At 37.6% G+C, this 22,653-nt stretch overlaps 1 protein-coding gene across 3 annotated transcripts; it reads left to right on the top strand.

The window, feature by feature from the left end:
- Positions 1 to 711: 711 nt before the first annotated feature.
- LOC128545738 (kinesin-like protein KIF2A) lies at positions 712 to 21,759 on the top strand. Of its 3 annotated transcripts, none has more exons than XM_053516339.1 (21): positions 712 to 848; positions 5,035 to 5,129; positions 5,454 to 5,582; positions 7,183 to 7,237; positions 7,873 to 7,977; positions 10,869 to 10,969; positions 12,454 to 12,549; positions 12,661 to 12,715; positions 12,839 to 13,001; positions 13,090 to 13,180; positions 13,284 to 13,347; positions 13,435 to 13,526; positions 13,640 to 13,782; positions 14,795 to 14,999; positions 15,098 to 15,208; positions 15,741 to 15,808; positions 17,402 to 17,485; positions 17,915 to 18,062; positions 19,130 to 19,231; positions 19,471 to 19,606; positions 21,019 to 21,759. In XM_053516339.1, exons 1-21 carry the CDS (start codon positions 788 to 790, stop codon positions 21,102 to 21,104), a joined length of 2,190 nt encoding a protein of 729 aa, XP_053372314.1. In that variant the 5' UTR covers positions 712 to 787; the 3' UTR covers positions 21,105 to 21,759. The 3 variants fall into 3 exon arrangements, with proteins under 3 accessions (XP_053372314.1, XP_053372313.1, XP_053372315.1); XM_053516338.1 differs by having other exon boundaries at positions 17,402 to 17,515; XM_053516340.1 differs by lacking the exon at positions 17,402 to 17,485.
- The last annotated feature ends 894 nt before the right edge of the window (positions 21,760 to 22,653 follow it).

The following is a 22,653-nucleotide window of genomic DNA, read 5'->3' as shown; positions in this document are numbered from 1 at the left end:
CCGCAAAGCAGCTTTACACAATCAAAAGATGAGATGGTAATAGGATGAATACCTTGAGAGGAACCAGACTCAACAGGGAACCCATCCTCTTTTGGGTGAAACAGAAAGCAGTAAATGATCTGCATTTATACAGTGTGTTAGGTGGCAGGCAGTTCAGCTATAATAGCTGATGTTAATTAATGTTAATATGGAGTCCAGGTAGTTATTGAAGACTCAGGTAGACTTGTAGGAAGTTCCAGTCCTGAACAATCGAACTGTCAAGTCCCCAGAGAAACAGTTGCCAACACCAGTCGAGGCCAGAACCATCTTCTAGGTAGAGAATCATCCCAAGACGCATCCCAAGGAGACACACAGGGCATCCATGTGACGAGATCTCTAAAATCTAGTAAAAAGCATTCCAGGAGGTTATATAATATAGAATTGGGATATTTAACATGTACACATGGATGTGATAATCAGACAGATAATCAGGTGTCCACAAAGTTTCACCCATATAGTGTATCTACAGTATCCAATTAAGAATATTTATTGAAACAATGGATGAATTGAAATAAATAGTTTGTAGTGTGTGCAGTAGTTTTCAATAATGTATACACCGAATTTAATATCAAAATCCAGCCATGACATATCGCTTTAGCGCGTCTGTCACTCAGCTAGGAGCGGTGGTTTGCGCATGCGCGGTGCCGCTCCCTCCCGGTTTCTGCTGTGCTGCTGAACTACTTCGTCCCGTTTGTCATAAAGACGCGGAATAAACGTAAATATACGGCGTCTCGTTGACACGTGCGGCATGGCGGCGGTATTTGGGAAGATTCTCATCGGTATTTATGTGGAAATCAAAAGAAGCGACGGTAAGTCACGGCCTGGCTGAGTTCTCCGGGCTGAATGAGGATGCAGTCCCCGGTAGATTAGCTCCATCATCTTTGTTGCCGAGTAACCCCCGGGCTAGCATGCAGCAAGCTAGCGTGTGGCAACCGAGGCGGGGTTAAAACGACCTGGGAGCGGTTATATCGAGTCTCCTTATAGCGTGAGGGGAATTAAAACACCGCCCGTGCTAGTGACAGTGTGCAGGGTGTAAGAGGCTTTTCCTGCCGTCCTGTATCTTATCGAGCCGGGTTAGCATGCTGGCTGAAAACGCCCAGGCACATACACGCACACGCACGCGAGCGCGCGCACCGAGACACTAGAGCAACAAATGGCTTAATAATCAGCCTGGTAATGACAATGGCATTAGTGTAGTGCAGAAATGAGCCAGATTGCATTGGGTCTACAGTGATTACAGTGTGCACCAATGAATAAATTATGACCGTGGCATCAGGTACTAACACCAGGACACTACTGCAGGTTTAAATCATCACATTATAGAAGTGTGTGTGTGTGTGTATGTGAGAAAGAGAGAGAGTTTCATTTTTAAAATCTTATAAATCTAGATTTGCTACATGATTTGCATGTGTGTGGTCATGTTTTTCTACCTTTGTGTCTAATTGTCCTATACATTGGTAGAAATATCTGACAGTTTTACCCTGTGAGGACCTGAGGGAAAAACTAAATAAATAAATAAAAATAGACGCCACAGTGACGTGGTGGTTGGCACTGTGGCTTCGCAACCTAATGGCAAAGGGTATGCCCATAGTGAGTGTGTGGTGTTGCCCATAGTGAGTGTGTGGGTGTGCCCTGCGATGAATTGGCACCTTATCCAGGGTGTACCCTGTCTCAGGCCAAAAGTCTCCTGGGATAGGCTCGAGGCCCTTGTGACCTGTACACAGTGTAAAGCGATATAGACAAATAATGAATGAAAGAATAAATTAATTAATAAAACAAATACTGTAGGCTTGATTCCAAAAAAAAAAGAGCCCCAGATATGTCACTTATTTTGTTGCTGAGGTTAATGTTGGAGTTAGATTTAGATCTAGTCGTAGCAGTAATTAGTTATAATTATGTCAACGTAAGGTCCTCACAAGATGAACAGGTGTGTGTGTGTGTAATATATTAGAATATAATAGAATAATTCTACTTTGGTGAAATCTCTCGGTTAAGTACAAAAAGCTGGCCTTACTTTAACCAGCAGTACTGTGGAAAATACTGCTGGGAGAATCCGTCACGAGTCTGTGACTTTTCCAGGTTTTTTTTTTCTTTATTTATTTAAAACAGATTTCCAGATGTTATCTGTTTCAATACCTCATGACTTTTCTTTTTCCTCAACTATCAAAAATTCCGTATTAATCATAATGGTGCATCATTGATGCATCAATTTTTCTCACTTCCTGTTTACTCTTTAATAGGAATATTAACAATTTGAATCATTTTGCATTGACCAGACACCAGCTTCTCAAAGTATTTGCATTCAGTTGCACTTTTTGTGAACTCACTTGATGACATCTCAGGAGTGTCAGAATGATTTTTGATTTGAGACACAAGAGGAGATCTTGCATGATTCACTTATTCAAAGTGACACTCCTTCAGATTTTCCTGTTTGTTTGAACATGAAGTCAGTTGATTCGGGTGGCACTTATTTTTAAGGTTGTGTCGATACTATAATTTTACAATGTCATAACCTTTTACTTTCAGTGTAATAAGCCTGTAAAAAAAAGCATTGGACGATTATCACACTCACAAGGCTTTATAATCTCACTTATCGAGATTTGTTTTATCAAGCTTTGTCTGAATTAAGGGTCTGAGTACTTATCTAAATGAGCACTTTCCTTTTTTGATATTGAATATAATTTCAAACGTATTTGGGGGGAAAAATACGTTTTTTCTGGCTCAAAATTAGTTGAAGGTGATACCAACTTAATCATGTTTACACATACATGTTGTGCTGAATTAACCTTCAGCTAATTTAAGCAAACACCTTTTTTATATAATGTACTGTTTTTAAAGACTTATTTTTTAAAGTAATTATATGACAGAAGAAAAGGATAATTATTGTTTTGAAGCATATTTTATTATAGCGTATAATTAAGCAATATCACATGATGGGAAGACAGTTAATGCATTTAACAGAAGTGAAATTAGTTTTAAATTCTTACCAGTACTGTGTAGCCAAAATGTAAGAAGAATAAACTATGGAGGTGGAGGACAGTCCTGTAAATCTCATTTAAATTTAAGTTTCTCTTCATATTTCCAGTCATTACCTTTTAGAATATCAGCTTTGTTAACTTTCCATTAAATTCCTAATAGTGTTAAATAGAATGCTAGTGTACTGTTCTATGTAGGGTGTTTAATCCCTCTTCCCATACACAAGTAGTGCCCTTGATTAGGGATTGCAGAGGGATTTGAGATTCAGCCTTGTGTTAGAAGCTAGTCTTACTCGTCTTAACAGTAAATAAAACAACAAGGGGCAAAAACTTCAGAGTAATTATTATGTAGGCAAATTGTTTAAAATTATATAACATTATTAGATGTGTTTCCTTGCTAAAATGTGCCCATGACTGATTTTAATTGTGGGTTTTGGCAGGCAGGCAGGCTCTCTTCTCAGTATGATGGACCACAGTGACCTACTTTCACGCATGCTGCAAATGAGAGTTAGTGTAATTGAGATGGGTAAAACACCTAGGATGCAGAGTGATGCATGGAATGTTATTTTTATTTTTAATTTTATTTATAATTTTTTTTAATATCAATTTTGCAGGCTTTTTAGTTCAGTTCCAGTAGTTTTACCATCTTAAAGTTAGTTGTTTTCTTTGCTTGACGCAGCCCAATAACATGACCCTTAGGAAATGGTGACTTTTTTTTCGGCCAGGCAGTGTGAGTGTGTGCGTGTGCGATTACGTTTAACTGACATATATCTGATACTGTCTGCACTGTTTCATCTTCCCTCTAATGCCTGAACAAAAAATAACAGTGATGGTATGTAGCTGTCCTGTTAATTCAGGACAGTATACATGCTTGGATTTAAGGGAAACAATATTTACCTGTTTGAACAACAACAATATATCGTTGCCATCAGACATATTCCTGCTGCAGAAAAAAGGAGCTTATCTGCTGAGTAGCAAGGCTCATCTGAACACACAGATTAGCCCAACTGAAAAAGATAGTGATTCAAGATGTTTTGCCAGGCTTGTGACTTTTCACCCCATCAGCTGGCGGTGGCTTTGGGAACAGATCTTACATGTTAAGTGCTGTTGATCATACACCGTCCACTAACCGTGACATATTTTACAAGAAAATCTGACTGAAGGTCATTTCTGCCTGTGTATACCACAGATAAACTTCACAATAAAAAAAGCTTTTTTATTTGCTTGAACTATAACATTTTATATTGGAGAACATGTGCAATTGTTACATTACTTTAATCCTCCCAACATGTTTATTATAATTGTACAGGATTTTGTTCAATCCTTTTATTTCCCCAGCAGTGTTTTCTTATTTATGGTCATTCCTTTTGATGCTATGATTGTAAGATACTGCATAGTAGTTTCTAAATGATTTTTAATTAGAGTTTGGCTTTAGGTTTGGATTTAGTATTTTGACTTAGTTACATTTCTTTATAGTAAGTTTGTAAGTCCCTGACTTACGAACATCCAAGTTACAAATTTTCGCAGATACGAACGGACCACTGTAGTCACAGAAGTAGCTCACATTTATTATACATTTATACAAAAAATGGACCCTGCAGTGCACCAGATACCAATATTTACAATTATATACAATTTTCCAGTTACTATAAGTCTGGTATATTGTGTAGGGGTGCGGGAGAAATAAGTTGGCCTCATTGGTTTCAATAAATCTGTCTGGAAGCATGATAATAGAAAATGGCTGTCCTATAAATTAGTCCTCATGGTGAATAATATTCATTTTGGAAAATCCTTAACAAAACAGAGTTCACAATGGAGTGTAATTATGCACTGATTATGCAGTTATTACAAACAATGTACAGGTTTTTTTTTTGCTTAACTGTATAAATTGCATACAGGAACACAAAACAGATATATAAAATTAATTATATAAAGAGATTAAAAATCAAGATTAAAAGTCAAATGATCCATGCAGAATGTGGATGGTTTAAAGATGTGATCCTTTTTTTTTTCGTTTTAGGACGAATACACCAGGCCATGGTCACATCGCTTAACGAAGACAATGAAAGTGTCACTGTGGAATGGATAGAAAATGGGGACACCAAAGGCAAAGAGGTGCAGCCTGTTGTCTTTATGAAATCATAGCCTGTGCACTGGATGCCGTGCTGTGTCTTGGATCACTAATAATGTTTATGAAAATTGAATTATTTTTTTCTACCTTCACTAACTTGTTCTTTTTTTACAGATGTAGTTTTGGTCTGTCCATATAGGGACTGATTAACCTCCCAGCAGTTTGATCTCACTAATTTCCTGTCACACAGATATAAAATGCAGATCCATTGATGCAGTTTGCAGTGTGTTTTATTAGGCAGGACATGTAAAGCCGCAGTATAATGGTTTACAAAGCGTTCAACTAGTCAATTTGATTCGTCTGAACAGATTGACCTGGAGAGCATTTTTGCCCTAAATCCAGACCTCGCACCCGATGAAGAGATTGCACAAAGTCCAGAGACTCCGCCTCCTCCTGTGTCAAGTTCTGTTAAAGTTAACAAGGTCCCAGCAAATAAGGTTTGTCCTTAGCATCCTGAATAGGATTTACTTTTAACGCAAGGAATGTTTTGTAAATTGAGTGTGGATTTGTAAATTGATTGTGGATTAAAATAAGACATGCTGGTATATTAAAATAAATCAGTGATGAGGAGTAGGGTTATTTTTACCCAGTAGTTGAACACATTAACAATCAATAATTAATTAATAATGATTTATTGATTAAACTCCATTATTTATCTATTGATGGAGTTAACAGTTCTTTTGGCACAATTCCAATGAATTACTTATGTGAGATAGGCCGATAAGGCCAAAACAGTTTAAACAAACAGAAAAAAAGATTTTTAAAAAGGGCTGTCCAAAATATTGCTTTTGTCATAGATATGTAATCTAGGTTTTTAAATCTGTAAAATTATTAATGTCAGTTAATCGTATGAGTGATAGTTCAGATCTTAAATATTATGGTGTGAAGTGGAGTTACTGTTATCACCTCTAAATTGAAAATTTTGTTATAACAGCAAGAAGGTAAATTTGGTGTTTTGTTGGGATGGGAATCACCAGGGTCAGCCAGATACGATATTTTTATGATCCCTGGGTGCCGATTCGATCTGTTTTGCTATTATGCTAATATCCTGATTAGTTATTATTTTATAAAAGGTTTTGGCACAATTCTAAACAAATTTAGGGGAAATAATATTGCTCCTACAACAAAGGATGCTGTGCAAATAGTTTAGAGCGCACCACCTGTACGATTTTACCACCTCAAATGCAAACTATTAATATATCATTAATTAAGTTAATAATATATGTATATATATGCACTTACCCAAAGGATTATTAGGAACACCTGTTCAATTTCTCATTAACGCAATTATCTTATCAACCAATCACATGGCAGTTGCTTTAATGCATTTAGGGGTGTGGTCCTGGTCAAGACAATCTCCTAAACTCCAAACTTAATGTCAGAATGAGAAAGAAAGATGATTTAAGCAATTTTGAGCGTGGCATGGTTGTTGGTGCCAGATGGGCCGATCTGAGTATTTCACAATCTGCTCAATTACCTGTATTTTCACGCACAACCATTTCTAGGGTTTACAAAGAATGGTGTGAAAAGGGAAAACATCCAGTATGCGGCAGTCCTGTGGGCGAAATGCCTTGTTGATGCTAGAGGCATAATTTACATTATAACACTCTAAACCAGGGGTGTCAAACATACGGCCCACTAAGGCGTCCAGTACGGCTTGCGGGCCCGTATGTTTGACACCTCTGGTTCAGAGCGTTATAATGTAAGTGGAAACATGAGTTAACTTGTTTCCTGGACATTTCACAGCGTTAAATGTAATAATATATACGGTTAAACGGCCAGGGGACGTCATCCAAAAATGCTGAATCGGCATCTTTTAATAGAAAAGGTTTTTTTATATCAATAATTACTCATGTTTTTAAATTAAATTTATATGGCATGTCAGTAATATAAGTCGCTTACAGCTACAACAGTAAACTGGTAATAAACACAGAATAGCATGTTAGAGTTTCTGATTCAAATTCTAATTTTATTTGTCACATACACAGTCATGTGAAATGCTTGTATGATTCAGCTTTTTAACCCTTTTTTCTGTAGAATCGCCGTACTGCAGCACCATCTAAGAATGAAACACCTGCAAGGGATAACCGAGGTAAGGCGCTCTAAGACAGACCCAAAGAAATCACAGTAGGATTTTTATTTTATTTATTTGTCACATTTTAGACCCAAATCTTTAATCTAAGAACTTTAATATCTTGGATATACAATGTTAACATTATGCTTGTGCTTAGTATTATCTTTAAATCTTTAAAATTTTTAAATCTTTAAAAGAAATGGTGTGCTACAATGCTTTTGCAACCTTGTCTCTGAAAGCCAGCAGCTGGTCTTTTAAGAATAGCAGTGATCATTAGTTTAGACACCTATTCATTAACATGGATCAGAAGATCCTCTTTCCAAAAAAAACACTGTGCAAGAAATCCAGTTATTCCATGTAAACTACAGAAGACTTCAATACAATACAGCTACATAGTGTTTTTTTCCCTTGTACCTTATTTATTTTGCTTGTGGAAGATTTGAAAGAATTTTGCAAATGATCAGGACCTTGTATTAAAGTTAAACAGATAATTTTATTTTTTAACACTCATTAAAAATCATCCCTGTAGCAGCCAGGAGAAATAGAAAGCCTCATAATATCATCGTAATTTCTGGCGTAAAAATGCGTAGGTAAGCTCCTGTCGCAGTCCCTGTGCTGAAGTCTATTAACCTCTATTGTGTTTTTCTTGCTAGTCATAGGTACAACGAGAGCACGGCCCAGCCAGCAGATTGAACAGGCTCCTAGTGCTCCACCTCCGCCTCCAATCCAGCACCAGACACTGCAGCAGCAGCAGAATGGTAAAGAAACCCAGCACAGCACAATGAGTGGAGTTTGGACTGTGTACAGTACACCAAAATGGTGGTAAAATTAGTGATTTTAGAAAAACTTTAAAATCAGGTGAAATTGACTGAAAACAGGCAGAGTGTAAAATCCATTTTATCCTCCTTCTTCTTCTTTGTCGTTTGGCTGTTCCCTTTCAGGGGTCGCCACAGCGAATCATCTGCCTCCATCTTACTCTATTCTCTGCTTTCTTTTCTCTTACCACAACTAACTTTATGTCCTCTCTTACTACATCCATAAATCTCCTCTTTGGTCTTCCTCTAGACCTTCTGGCTGGCAGTTTCAACCTCTACCGATAATTTTGACTTGAAAAATGAGCATTGTCTTGGTTCACGAGTACCGAGTATCATGTATCACGCATGCACTTATTGTTTTGACGCTGAGCGCCACGTGATCACAACAGATCCAACGGTTTTTCTCTCTCCTGCGCTGCGTAATTGTGGATAATCGTCTCCCCTGCTGGGTCCTAGTGCCCGTCTCTTACTGGTATAATCAACATCCGTGCACATGTGTACTGTTTACACTGTGACCGTGTGTGTGTGAAGCATATTTTATTTTGTGTTTGTAAACTGTTTGTACAGCTAAAAAACAGCACTTTACCTTTGAAAAGAATCGCGACAGAGCAGAGTTTCTGTGTAAGGCAGACAGAGTGTATGTGTGTGTGTGTGTGTGTATATAAGTGTGTGTGTGTGCCTGGAGGAGGAGGGGGTGGGAGAGGTTTTGTAAAGGCATATGTGTGTGCGCGCGCATAATTTGACACCGCGCTCCTTCACTCACAGCAAAACGAACACACACACACACACACACACACACTCCCCGCCTTTACAGATCCAGACGGACACTCTCTGCACACACACACACACCGCCTACTTGCACAAATGGAAACACTTATTTGTTGGGATTTTTTAAAACTTTTTTTTTTTTATTAATTATTTTTATGTATTTATTTTTTTGGGCTGTAAAATTAATAATTTAAGTTTCCATTATTTCTTATGAGAAAATTAAGTTTGGTTTATGAGTGTTTTGAAATACGAATTATGCTTGTAATCTGAGGTTCCACTGTAGTCAGAAACTCTACTGCCACCTCTCCTAAGCATTCCATACCTTTACAGATATGTCATCAGGACCAACAGCCTTTCTAATCTTCATCCTCTTTAATGCCCTCCTCACCTCACTCTCACTTATATTTGCTACTTCCTGCTTCACAACAGTCAAGTCTTCTACTGTTCGTTTTCTTTTATTTTCCTTATTTATCAACTCTTTAAAGTACTCTTTCCATCTTCCCATTACCCTCCTGGTATCTGTCAGTACATTTCCATCTCTTTAATCACTCTTACCTGCTGTACATCCTTCCCATCTCTATCTCTTTGCCTCGCCAACCTGTACAGATCCACTTCTCCCTCCTTACTATACACTCGAGCATACAAGTCCTCATATGCTCTTTGTTTGGCCTTTGCCACCTCTACCTTTATCTTACGCTGCATCTCCCTGTATTCCTATCTACCGATCTTTCCCATTTCTTGTTTAGAACATACTGAGTTCACACCACAAGCCACATTGTTTAATTTAGATTTTTTTTGGTCAGATTGGTTTTGCATGCCATAACAGTTCACATTCATAATTGCATAACTAAGTGCTTTTATCAGACTATAATATGGGCATGACTGTTCTCTGAAATGACATCGATATGTTGCTATGCACCATCTGGAGTAAACACGTCATATTAGTGTGACCAGTCACATTCTTTCATTATATATTATAATAGCCAAAAAAAGCCATTCTTGGGATTTTGCTCTTGAGGATGGAAGCAGTTACTCAGCTATATTAGTTGAGATCAAGAAAAAGGAAGGAAGCCAGACGCTTCCCTTTACCTGTTTTATTGCTAGCGCCGCTAGGAAACCCCACGCGCAGAGGCAATAAAAAATAAGTCTCATGAATCTGTGTGTTCTCATTTAAGTCAAGTGACCATACAACAAATAAATATTCGATCTAGGATCACATACAAAAGTGCCTCAGATCCACTCTGAGAAAACATTAGATTTATGTGTTCAGATAGCCCTAACAAATTTAATCAGATTAGGATAAAAAAAAAAAGGAAATAAAAAAACTTGAGATAATGTGAGTGTAGCATGGAAATCTAGCTAGATTATAAAATAGGGGGGCAAAAATCTTTTCTTGTGACAATTGAATTAAATTTTCTCATATATCTCATATAGATTTGTAGTAATTTTTATAGATTTAAATTCATGAATTATTAGATTTTCAGCATTTTAATAATGAAACGGTGAACTTTACAGTTTAAATGCCCATGTTCTTGTGTACATTGAAACTCCTTAGAGAAAAAACTCTTTGCCAAAGTGCACAAGGTAATAAAGTACACTGTCCTGTGTGGGTTAACAAATGGGGGAGGGGGGGTGCTGCCTTTTAAAAATGTTAGTGCTTAAAAATATAAAATACACAATACAGGTAGAGTAGTTCTCAATAATAAACAAGGTTGTGCTCTCTCAAGTGGTAAAGTGTATCATTACCACAAAAGACGTAACACAGAGAAATGAAGAGCTTTCCAAAGCTTGAACAGAGATAGTGTTTAGATGTAAAACAAACCCAGCATTTAGAGTTGGTCTGTAGTTGCTGCTTAGATGTTACGTCTTGTCACCATTGTTCATGTGCAGCCAGTCGGCTCAAGCTAATGTAATTACTCCTTTTCACTGCGGCATGTCATATGTACAGCTTCATTAATTAAAGTTTGCAAAGCGAGGATGATTTTAGCACAGCTTTAAAATGCTGCATTGACGACACTGTTTCTGGTTAAAATTCTATTTAATTTGCGTGTCCTGTGTATTCTCAGCTCGCAGGAAGTCAAACTGTGTAAAGGAGGTGGAGAAACTGCAGGAGAAGAGGGAGAGGAGGCGTCTGCAGCAGCAGGAGCTCAGGGAGAAGAGAGCACAGGTACAGGGTTAAAGCTCACCAGGAACTCAAAATGCTTCTAATCTGATGAGACATCTTATACAACTGGTAAAATATTCTTAAGAAGAAATGGCAATCGGTAAAAGTTGATAACTAATCACGAGAGCTTGTTTAAGATTCCGTCCCCACTGTGCTGTTATAATTACCTTCACTGATTTGGAAAGGCTTTCCTGCAAATTTTATAGCGTGACTTTGAAGTTACTGTATGTTTGTTCAGGCCAAGAACATTAATCAGGTCAGAGACTGAAGCTGGGTGAGGAGTCCTGGCTGGTAGTCAGCGAAGTTTTCACTGGTTTAGTGTTTCCCACAGGTCTGAAGTATTCTTGCGGAACATCCCAGCATTTCTTGCCAGCACAAAAGTGTTCTACTACATACAACAAATAACATGTAACCTTGAACATAATATTTCTGTAATCCAACCTACTGTACAATCCACCCTTTTATCTACCCATATGCAAAGCGTAAGATGAAGTAAATAAAAAATTAAGAACTAAATACTCTTTGGTGTACAAAGATGCCACTTTTTTTTTTTTTGGTTTGTCAGAGCACGTAGTCTTTAAAAACCAGAGCATTTTTTTAATCTGTTTTTTTACATCACACAGTTTTGATAAATATATATAGGGCTTAGAGGCGTGGTGTAGTGGTTATTACTGTCGCCTTGCACCTCCAGGATCCGGGTTCAATTCCCGTCTCTGTGTGCATGGAGTTTGGATGTTCTCTCTCATGCTTGTTAGGTTTCCTCCATCATATATAACTTTTGTTCTACATGAGATCTTAGAAAACCCAAAGCACAGTTTGATGTCTAAAGCCTCTGTCGACACACATCGGCAGGACTTCCGTATAAGCAGGTTTTTTTTTTAAATTGGTCCCCAGGCAGGAGTTTGTTTTCTGTCTCTGGTGGTGAAATCTGCTTGTGTCAGGCACCTACAGTAGGCTGCAAATTCTTTCCTACAATCCATACACACATTGTCAAGGACCTGCTTAATTTTTGGGGTTGCTGTCAGATTATCTTTCTATTTTTTTTATTTAAGGCAGATACTGTAACATAGGCTTAAACTGTGATGCTATCAGTTGTTTTATACTTAAAAGACGTTTTTGAAGAGGTTTAATGGACATTATTTTTATAATTGTATTTTGTTATAAATCATCATGTTATGTATTTAATAAACAGACATTGAGTTAATTGCAGAGCTAATGATTCATGCTAAATTATTAAATCTTACTTACATTTCTATTTCTTTGGCAATGTTTATTGGTGTGTTTTTTATTTAGTAAAAAAAATATTTGTTTTAAAATGTATCTGTTCATGTATTGTACAAAATTGAGCTAATATTTATTGATCATTTTATCATTAATAACAAACTAACAAACAAATTGACTGCGATGTATTGATTTCTTATAAATGGATTGTAAAAGAAGGCATTGCATTTCTTTTAAAGAAGAACTAATAATAATTTTCCACACAGGAAATAGACACAACAACCCCTAATTATGAAATTATGTGCATGATCCGGGACTTCAGAGCCAGTCTGGACTACAGGCCACTGACTACTGCTGATCTGGTAAAAATGTCAGGCTTTTGCAGTTTTATTTAGTATAGAGCACAGTAAAATGAGAGGTTTATACTGGGTAATTGTGCACTGTAAGGTTTATATTATAATTTTTATTTCCAGATTGAAGAGCACAGGATATGTGTGTGTGTAAGAGCAAGGCCACTGAACAAAAAAGGTAACAGAAGAATATTTTAAATATTGTAAACTGTGTGTTATGTGTTAGGTGTTTTTTTTATCTTTGTGATTTTCTGCGTGGTGTTATTATTATATTCACTGAAACACTGTAAATCTGTCATAGAGATGAGCTTGAAGGACTTGGATGTCATCACCATCCCTAGTAAAGACGTCGTCATGGTCCACGAACCCAAACAAAAAGTGGACTTAACAAGATACCTTGAGAACCAGACATTTCGCTTTGATTATGCCTTCGATGATACCGCTACGAACGAAATGGTTTACAGGTCAGACACTAAAATTGTTGTATGGAGAAAATATGAAAATTATAGAAAAACGCAGTGATTGCAAGAGCTTTTTCCTGGATCTTTGCAGGTTTACCGCCCGGCCGCTTGTAGAGACCATATTTGAAAGGGGAATGGCTACGTGCTTTGCCTACGGACAAACAGGAAGTGGTAAAACTCATGTAGGTGTTACTGTTAATAGCATTACGCCAGAGAAGCTGGTCTTACTGAAACAAAGGCTTTTAACCCAGTCTCAGTGTCCTAATCTGTTTCTCTCTGTTCCAGACAATGGGTGGAGATTTTTCTGGGAAAAATCAGGATTGCTCTAAAGGGATCTACGCGCTAGCAGGTATTCATTAGAAACTTTCGTGGAAATTAGTAACTGGAGGTTTGTGGGGGATTTTTTTTTTTTTTTTTAAACTCCATTTCTTTGCAGCACGGGACGTTTTTCTAATGCTAAAGAAGCCAAACTACAAGAAGTTAGACCTTCAAGTTTACTCTACCTTTTTTGAAATTTACAGTGGAAAGGCAAGTAGCATCCTACAGTATCTCCCAAGTCATTTAAAGTCTAAAGGGAAGACTTCTTAAGGCTTGTAACTGACCTAACTCTGAAGGAGCTTTAAAACTTTGTGCGCCTGCAGGTGTTTGACTTGTTGAACAGGAAGGCGAAGCTGCGGGTTCTGGAGGACGGCAAGCAGCAGGTGCAGGTTGTTGGACTGCAGGAACGAGAGGTTCATTGCACAGAGGACGTCCTCAAACTTATAGAAATGGGCAACAGCTGCAGGTGATAACCATCCCAAGTCAGAATTTCAGATCACTTTCTGATGAGATATAACAGGGGAAATCATTTACCTCCTTATAATTTGCAAACATTGAGTTTTTTGCAATCGATATGGCCTCCCTCCCCACTTTAAGGTTATAAAAATAAAAAAAAAGTAATAGTACTAATGTATCATTACGCAGCATGATGGCTTAGTTGTTACTATCGCCACTGTGCCTGTTAAGTTTTCTCGGGGTACTCAGGTTACCTCCCATACTCCTAAAACGTGCAGATTACGTCATGCCCAAAATGCCTGGAGTATGTATGTGTGTGCATGTTATAAGGGATTGGTACCCTGTCTCTTTGTCTAAAGCTCAAGGCCCTGTGACCCTCAGTCCAACGTGGATTAGGTGTTTTTAAATTGCCCATAGTGAATGTTTGGGTGTGTACCTCATTTGCACTATATTCAGGGTGTATCCCATATTGTGGTTTTAGTTTCCTGGGATAAACTCCAGGGCCCTGTGAGCTTATGCATGGTCTGCAAAATTGAAGGATAGATAAATGATGTATTAATGATTATTTTTTTAGTCACTTAAAATATGACTCATGGTTATGATGTTGTTTTTTATTCATAGATAATATATGAGTGCTGTTATTGGAAAATAATAATCATCAGGGTGATGTGATATGTTAGAAAGTGTTTTATTTTTCTTGTAGTACATCAGTTTGTCAACATTTGTCATTTGTAACTAGTGTTGCATTAGTACTGTTAAACTTTTTCTCTCTCAAATACATAAGACTAAAGAAATGCAGCTTGTCATGCTACCAGAAAAATACTTTGTATACATATTTATTATTTAGTTGACTAAAATTGTTGTTATAAAAATAATAATTATGTTTCTCAAGCTCAAGCTCAACCAAGCTCAAGCTCAACCAATCAGATTAGAGAATTCACCAGCGTTGTGCTGAAACATAGAATATCTCCTATAGTATTGATTAAAATTGAATTTAATCTGCTCTGTGCTTCTTACTGCAGAACGTCTGGACAGACCTCAGCCAACGCACACTCCTCTCGCAGCCATGCCGTGTTCCAGATCATCCTGCGGAGGAGAGGCAAAATGCACGGCAAATTCTCCCTGATCGACTTGGCAGGCAACGAGCGAGGGGCGGACACGTCCAGCGCCGACCGCCAAACTCGCCTCGAAGGGGCCGAGATCAATAAAAGTTTACTGGCTCTGAAGGTTGGCCTACTCTCACAGACACACACTTTTATCTTTAATAGAAGATGCCTCAGTATTTGATTTGTGCCCTCACAAAGTGAACTTGATGTGCTTGTTAGGAGTGCATCAGAGCCCTGGGTCGCAACAAGCCTCACACCCCGTTCCGAGCGAGCAAGCTCACGCAGGTTCTGCGAGACTCCTTTATTGGAGAGAACTCCCGAACGTGCATGGTGAGACGATCAGAAAATCAGATTGTGTGTCACTGCAGTTTAACTAGAATGCATTTATCCATGTGTAGTTGTGCGGTTGTTTTTAGCAGCATGGATTTATTTTGGTGTGTGTAGTACGAGTGTTTAGCTCTAGCCATAAAAAAGACAATGTTTCTAGTTTACTAAAATATTAACCATTTCATTATGTGTATAATGATGGAGTCTCTGCAAGTCAGTGATTGTAAATTGCTGCATTGCTATTCAGTTTGTTTTGCCAAATGGGCGCTATACTTCACAATAATGTAATAGCTGAATGCTAGACATTCTTTATAATAATGTGCGTGATAGTTTAAATACTTATGACAATCAATATACTTATGGAAGTAATGTGCGAGCTTAATTATAGCGCAAAGGCATTTAAAAAAAAGGGGGGAAATATATTCTCAAAAATGCAGCTTCAGTGTAATCCACTTTTCAACAAAAAAATTACTGGTTTTATTCAGTGCGAAGGACGTTAGATAGGGATGAGAATGTAAATCTGTCCTGTGTGCAGATTGCCACCATCTCTCCCGGCATGGCTTCTTGTGAAAACACCTTGAATACACTGAGATACGCCAACAGGTTTGTACCAGCCCTGTGTGTAGCATCACTGCTTTAGAATTATAAATTTAAATGCGTTTAGTATGTATTTTTTATGTATTTAATGTATGTATGAACATGATTGTTAATCAAGATTAGGTCTCCTTTGCCACCCATGTGCACGAATCTACTTCTCCAAGGATTTGTAGAGAACTACTATGAAGGACTGGCTCAATGTACTGTATGAGACATGATAAATATCTATAAGGCAATGAAGTCAACTGGTTTTTATGAGTATTAAACAGTAATAAACAGTGTTTCCTACAGGTGTGAAATATACTTGCGGTGGTAGCCAGCGGAACGGGCCGGGATGACCTCCCAGCACGAAAGTGTCCTATTACATAAAGCAAATACATATGAACTTTAACACAATATTTCTATTAATTTTGAATTTTATACATCCAGCATAAGAACCGTCCCATCCCTTTAGCCATATGTGAAGAGTAAGACACAAAAAATATTTAGTTGTATAAAGATGGCACTGTGTGTGAAAGTACATTACCTTTAAAAAACAGAGCATTTTTAATACATTTTTGGCATTAATGTTTTACACATCCCTTTTTTCCAGCTCAATCTAGGCAATATAATGAAGCAACAATTTTTTTATTAGTTTTTTTATTTTAACCAACTATGCAAACATGACTGAGAAAAAAAAAAAAAAAATTGAGTCACATAGGCAAAGAAATTTATAAGAACATACTGTAGATTCATTAGATAATAATAATAATAATAATATGCACATTTTATAAGTAAAAATTTTTTGAGACTTACATATTTGAGACAATTTTAAGATATTCCATTAGCAGTAAAATTTACGCTTTTTAAAAGTAATAATAAATTCTTTAAACCAGTCAATGACCAACAGCATGTTGCCGGCACGGACCCCTTGTTTTTTTTTTTTAAGAGTCTGTTCATTGTGCAAAACTGTGTATCTCTACAGAGCATGTGCAACAATCAGTACGCCCTTCTTATTCCTTTTATGGCAGATGGCATCCGTATTGCATTTACTGCCTCTCAGTACATTGCTCTCACAGTAGCAGAATAAACAGGTACATGAGCGATAGCGTTAGAGGGAACTGTCCGCTTCTAGTTAATCGATCGTTGGATGGCACCGTCAATATAATTGGGTGGTTCGCTCAAATATATGGAAAACGCTGATGAAGGTAAAGGTACAGTAGGGCATGATTTTTTTGCTCACAGCAGAGGTACAGGATCTGGCTGTGCTGAGTGATAATTGGATTCAAGGAAACTGAGATGATGAACCCACATACTATTTTGTGTTACCTAGACTTCTTTTATCCTTGGTGGCAATGCATGCATGATTCACAAACCTTATCTTGATCTCTTACCAAAATTGTTAATACAGGGTGTTTTGTCAAGTTCTGTCATACTGTTCATGTGACTCTTGTACTCAACCATTGGGTTTGTCCACAGTTTGGTAACCGTCTACACTGAATCAGTGATGAAGTGAAGATTTAAGAATACAATACTATTGCACTTGTTGAATGACCAGTTATCAGAACATGTCCACAGTGTCTATTCTTACTGTCTGGTCTCCGTGTGTCCCTCTGTCAGAGTGAAGGAGTTTGGGATAAGCCCCTCAGACATCCCTTTCTCTCAGGGTGGAAGCGGACGCTCTGAACTCTCTCCTACCTACGAGTATGATGACTTTGCTTCCTCACCCAGCAGGTCTTCATTTTTTCCCGTCACGCTTCTTCTTCTTTTTTTTCATTCTTGATTGTTTTTTTTTTTTTTGCCATCAGTTATATATAATGATTTGCTTTCATTTCAGTGTGGAGATACATTTAAGTACTTTTGTATTCTTTTTTTATTACCATGTTAATTTAATACTATTAACCTCATTCTTTCTCATCAGTGCATCTTGTAGTCCTGCATCTGGGCATGCTTAAACCTTTTAGTTCATATCACTATGTTTCTCATGCTTGATCCTTATGTAGCTAATGTGAATGACTTGGGTCAGAGGTCACAAAGATCCTTTTTTTTATGATTTGCTTCATTACCTGGCCATGAGTTAATGTCATGAACATCTTGGGCATTTAAAAATACATGGAATGTGTGTGTGTGTAGAGTGAAGGAGCTTACTGTGGACCCGGGTTCAGTGATGGAAGGCAGATCAGGAGGACATCAAGTGAGCCAGCTAGACGTGTTGGAGCCACAGTGGGGAGTGGGCAGCTCTCCTCAGAGAGACGATCTCAAACTGCTTTGTGAGCAGAATGTAAGAAAAACGATGGCCAGGTCGTTAACACCACCTTTGGGTTAAATGAATATCTGTTGAGATCACCTGCAGATAAACAGTCAGTGTAAATGAGGAAGACCAAAACCTAGCTAGGTTTTCAAATACGATTTCCTCACACAGTCACACTTTAATTAAGTTGCTTGATAAATTTCTATTGTAAGTGTGGCACACACTTTAGCTTTGATTATGGCACGTACTATATTCGCCAAGGCATTGTTTCAACAGCCTTATACAACACAATAACATTTCATTTCTGTCCAGTTTTGCATAAACTTTTGGCTGAGATCTTGTATTGATGACAAAGGCTTGTCTAGTGCATCCCAAAGATTTTCACTGGGGTTAAAGTCAGGAATCCTCAGGAATGAAGGGTATTGAATTGCATAAAACAACAAAAAAAATCCAGTTTTTTTCACTTATTAAACAAAAGAAATCATCAAAAATGAATGTTTCAACTAAGGAAAAAGTTAGGACACCCCCATTATTCATACTTATTCAAATGGTTAAAATTACAATTTAAGTGATTCACATCAGGTGCAAATGATAAGAACATCATATAAAAGTATTTAAAAGGAGGCATCCCTTACTTAAACCTCAGACAGTTAGTTTGGTTTGCTCTTAATTAAGAGAGGTGTAAGCACGGTGAGATCCAAAGAGCTCTCCGAGGCCTTCAGAAAGAAGATTGTGGATGCTTACGAGTCTGGTAAGGAATATAAAAAGATCTCCAAAGAATTTTTAATCAGCCATTACACTGTCTGGAAAATAATTTACTAGGGGAGAACATTTAAGACGACTCACAACATGGCCAAGTCAGACTATTCAAGCCAATTTTCCCCAAGAGCAGACCGCAAGATGCTTAAAGAAGTCTCTGAAAACTCTGAAAAATCATCATGGGATCAATTAACATTTAAAATCAACTGTGAATGCTTTTTGTAACAGTCCATTCAGGCCTCTTAATAATAAAATAGGAAAGATGGGAATGGTGGATACGCTGACTATATAATTATATTGTGTATATCTCTAAAGTCTCCTAATGTGGGTGTGTGTAGGAGGAGGAGGTCTCCCCTCAGCTTTTCACCTTCCATGAGGCTGTGTCTCAGCTGGTGGAGATGGAGGAGCAGGTTTTGGAGGACCACAGAGCCGTGTTTCAGGTACAGCAATAACACTGCCATTATTCCTGTCATTCCCTTTATCTGCTCAGACAAGTGAGTGGATAGAATAACCCATCTTCTTGAATCAGATCAGTATGAGTAATGGGAGATGGAGGATGCATCATTTGTACTGTAAACTTAACTGGAAATCATAGTTCTCGCTGCATTTTTAAACTGCACTTTAAATTTATACAGTGTGTGACTTATAATAACCTTACGTGCTCTGTATTCTGCTTCAGGAGTCGATACGCTGGCTAGAAGATGAGAAAGTTCTAATAGAGATGACAGAGGAAGTGGACTATGACGTGGACACGTATGCTACACAGCTTGAGCAAATTTTGGATCAAAAGATTGAAATCCTAACAGAGCTCCGAGGTAAATAAATACTAGATTGCCTATAGTGATGTTTGTAACCTAGATCTGCACCCCAGCTGTTCCTGTGCATGTTTTTGTTTGAATTATTTTCTTTGATGCATGTATGGGCTGGAGAAAAGTTTTTTAGTTTGTGTGTGTGTCTCTCCGCTAAACAACTACACTGTTTACATGAAGGGGGATTGATATGTCTATAAATGCCTAATGGAAACCTACTGTACCAAAACATCTGCATCTGAATGCAAACTGATGTTCCTGTTATCTGGGCCAAACTTATAGTTCCAATTGCTTCTTCATCTCTGTCATTGAATAACCTTTTGTAATTTGCATTCCTTCTAATACACCAATGGACTTGGATGGCAGGTGCGCATAAAACAACTCATAAAAAAAGTGTGTAATTCATTAATATCGGTGTTACTTGAGCATTTTACAAACACAACACTGTAAGAGTCCGAAGTAGTAGGTACAGTAGCTTTCTCTTTTGGTTTCCAGCATGAGGAAGTCTTTTTTTAATTTTTTGTCATATAGAGCTCAAGAGAGAGAAAGTAATGGAGGTCGGTACAGTAAGAGAATAGCTAGGTGTACTGCTTCTGTAAGATATTCAAAATATCTTAAAAATAAAATATACAGCACTGGAAAAAATGAGACCACTGCAAATTTCTTACAGGTGCATGTACTGGTGAGACAAAATATAAATTTGTTAGTTAGATTGTTTATTTAAAGGAGCTGACAACATCACGACACATTAAAATAACCCAAGATCATGCAGCATTCAGTTAATGCTTTGGACAAACACCATTAAGAAATCAGTATTTGGTGGAATAAACCTGCAGATTTGCAGTTACAGCTTTCATGCGTTTTGGATCTCCACCAGTTTTTTACATTGCTGCTGCAACTTTACTTAACTTCTTTTCACAAAAAAGCAAACAGCTCAGCTTTGCTCAATGGTTTGTGACCATCCATCTTCCTATTGATAACATTCCAGAAGTTTTCTGGAATAAATTGCAGTGGGCTCTTATTCTTTTTCAAAGCTGTTTACTTGGGCGGCCGTCAATATATATGGGCTACAGTATGTGTGGGAAACAAAGATGGATAGTGCTCTGGGGTTCAGCTTTGCGTTGGGCCTTATTACCATACACAGTCATATGATCCTGTATCAGTATAAACAATCTGTCTCATTTTTCTTCCTTACCTACTGTACATCATTGTTAGTTTTAAATCTACGTCGGTCATCAAACATCATTTCATTATTTCACTGCGAGTGGACTCTCTAAAAATCACTGGCGGAAAAAAACAAAACATAATTTTATTCAGATTGAGTGTTTGTCTTTTAACCTGTTGATTTGTTCAGAATGTCACTGACATGTCCAAACCTTCTGTAATCTTTATAAATTGCCCTTTCTCCTTCGAAACAGATAAAGTGAAGTCGTTCAGGTCTGCTCTTCAGGAGGAAGAGCAAGCCAGCAAGCAGATCAACCCCAAACGGCCACGAGCCCTCTAACTCTCTGAGCGCACTGACTACAGATCAGGCAGCTGAAAGGGGAAACCGCAGATCTCCAGGTTTTCAGCATTTCACCCTCGTCTTGGAGTAACTTCCTGTACGAATTCCTTTTTATTTCAAACAGAGTTAAGAAGCACACTTTTACGCCTAATTGTATAGTGTTAAAATAAATTCCAGTTCTAACTAAAAATGACTTTTATAATACCATACAATGTACCGGCCACGATGCGGTGTAAAAGAGAGTGAAAAGAGATTGCATGCACGCAGTGGCTCTGGTCGAACCCACGCATTCCCTCACATTTGCACTCACCTTTTGTCTAAACTACATTTTCATTGGATACGGCTGCTTTTAGAACATGTACAGTACTGACTCCTCGAGTTATGTAAGAGTGGCCCGTGAAGTGAAGAACAGAGCAAACTGCAGGTAACGCAAATGGACTGAATCTAAAGACATTGTTCAGAAATAACAGCTATTGTCTAAATGAATACAGATTCAAATAGGAGGTACACTTTTTTTTTTTTAGGTTTAAATGGCATGTGCTAGAGCTGTTGCACTACTTTCATGCTGGCGAGACAAAGGAGGATCCAGTGATGTTCTTACAGTGTTCATTTATTCATCTTTAATAACAGCGTGGTCAGGGGGACACTGCTTTAAATCCAGATAACTTTGTTTATATATATATATATATATATATATATATATATATACACACATATATATATATATATATATATATATATATGTGTATATATATATATATATATATATATATATATATATATATAATAAAGCCAGGTAAATTCATTTAAAAAATATTGCAGTTAAGCACTCGTGTGATGTAGTTGAGGTTGAGGACTTGAGTGAGAATTTACCCATCAGTTTAAGGTTTCTTTCATGCTTTTCAGTATTTCTCAAAACAAAAAACTTCAGCTATGAATCTCAACTCATCTTTTCTTTTCCACGCAGTTTAAAAATTAAATTAGTATTTCCACAGGGTCCTGTGTAACCAGCACTACACTCACCGCTCACTTTATTAGGTACACCTGTTCAACTGCTTAACAACAGAAATATCTAATCAGCCAATCACATGGTGGCGACTCGATCCATTTGAGCATGTGGACATGGTCAAGACGGAAGTTCAAACTGAGCATCAGAGAACGGTAAAGAAAAGTGATTAAAGTGATTTTGAATCTTGCATCGTTGTTGGTGCCAGACGGACTGGACTGATTATTTAAAAAACTTTTGATCGACTGGATTTTTTACACAAAATAATTTTTAGAATGAACTTACAGAGAACAAACTGAAACAGAGATTACAGAGAATACCTTGTTCAGCTTTATTCATCTCATGCACATCACTGCACAGTGAAATTCTTTATTCTTCGCATATCCCGGCTTCTTGTGAGTAGGGAGGTCAGATTGCAGGGTCGGCCGTTATACAGCGCTCCTGGAGCAGACAGGGTTAAGGACCTTGCTCAGGGGTCCAACAGCGGCAATCTTAAGGAGTTGGGGATAGAACCGCCGGCCTCCCAATCAATAACTTAGAGCC

Source organism: Clarias gariepinus, chromosome 17, assembly GCF_024256425.1.
Source record: "Clarias gariepinus isolate MV-2021 ecotype Netherlands chromosome 17, CGAR_prim_01v2, whole genome shotgun sequence".
Classification (NCBI taxonomy): domain Eukaryota; kingdom Metazoa; phylum Chordata; class Actinopteri; order Siluriformes; family Clariidae; genus Clarias; species Clarias gariepinus.
This window is presented reverse-complemented; position numbering and strand designations above follow the sequence as displayed.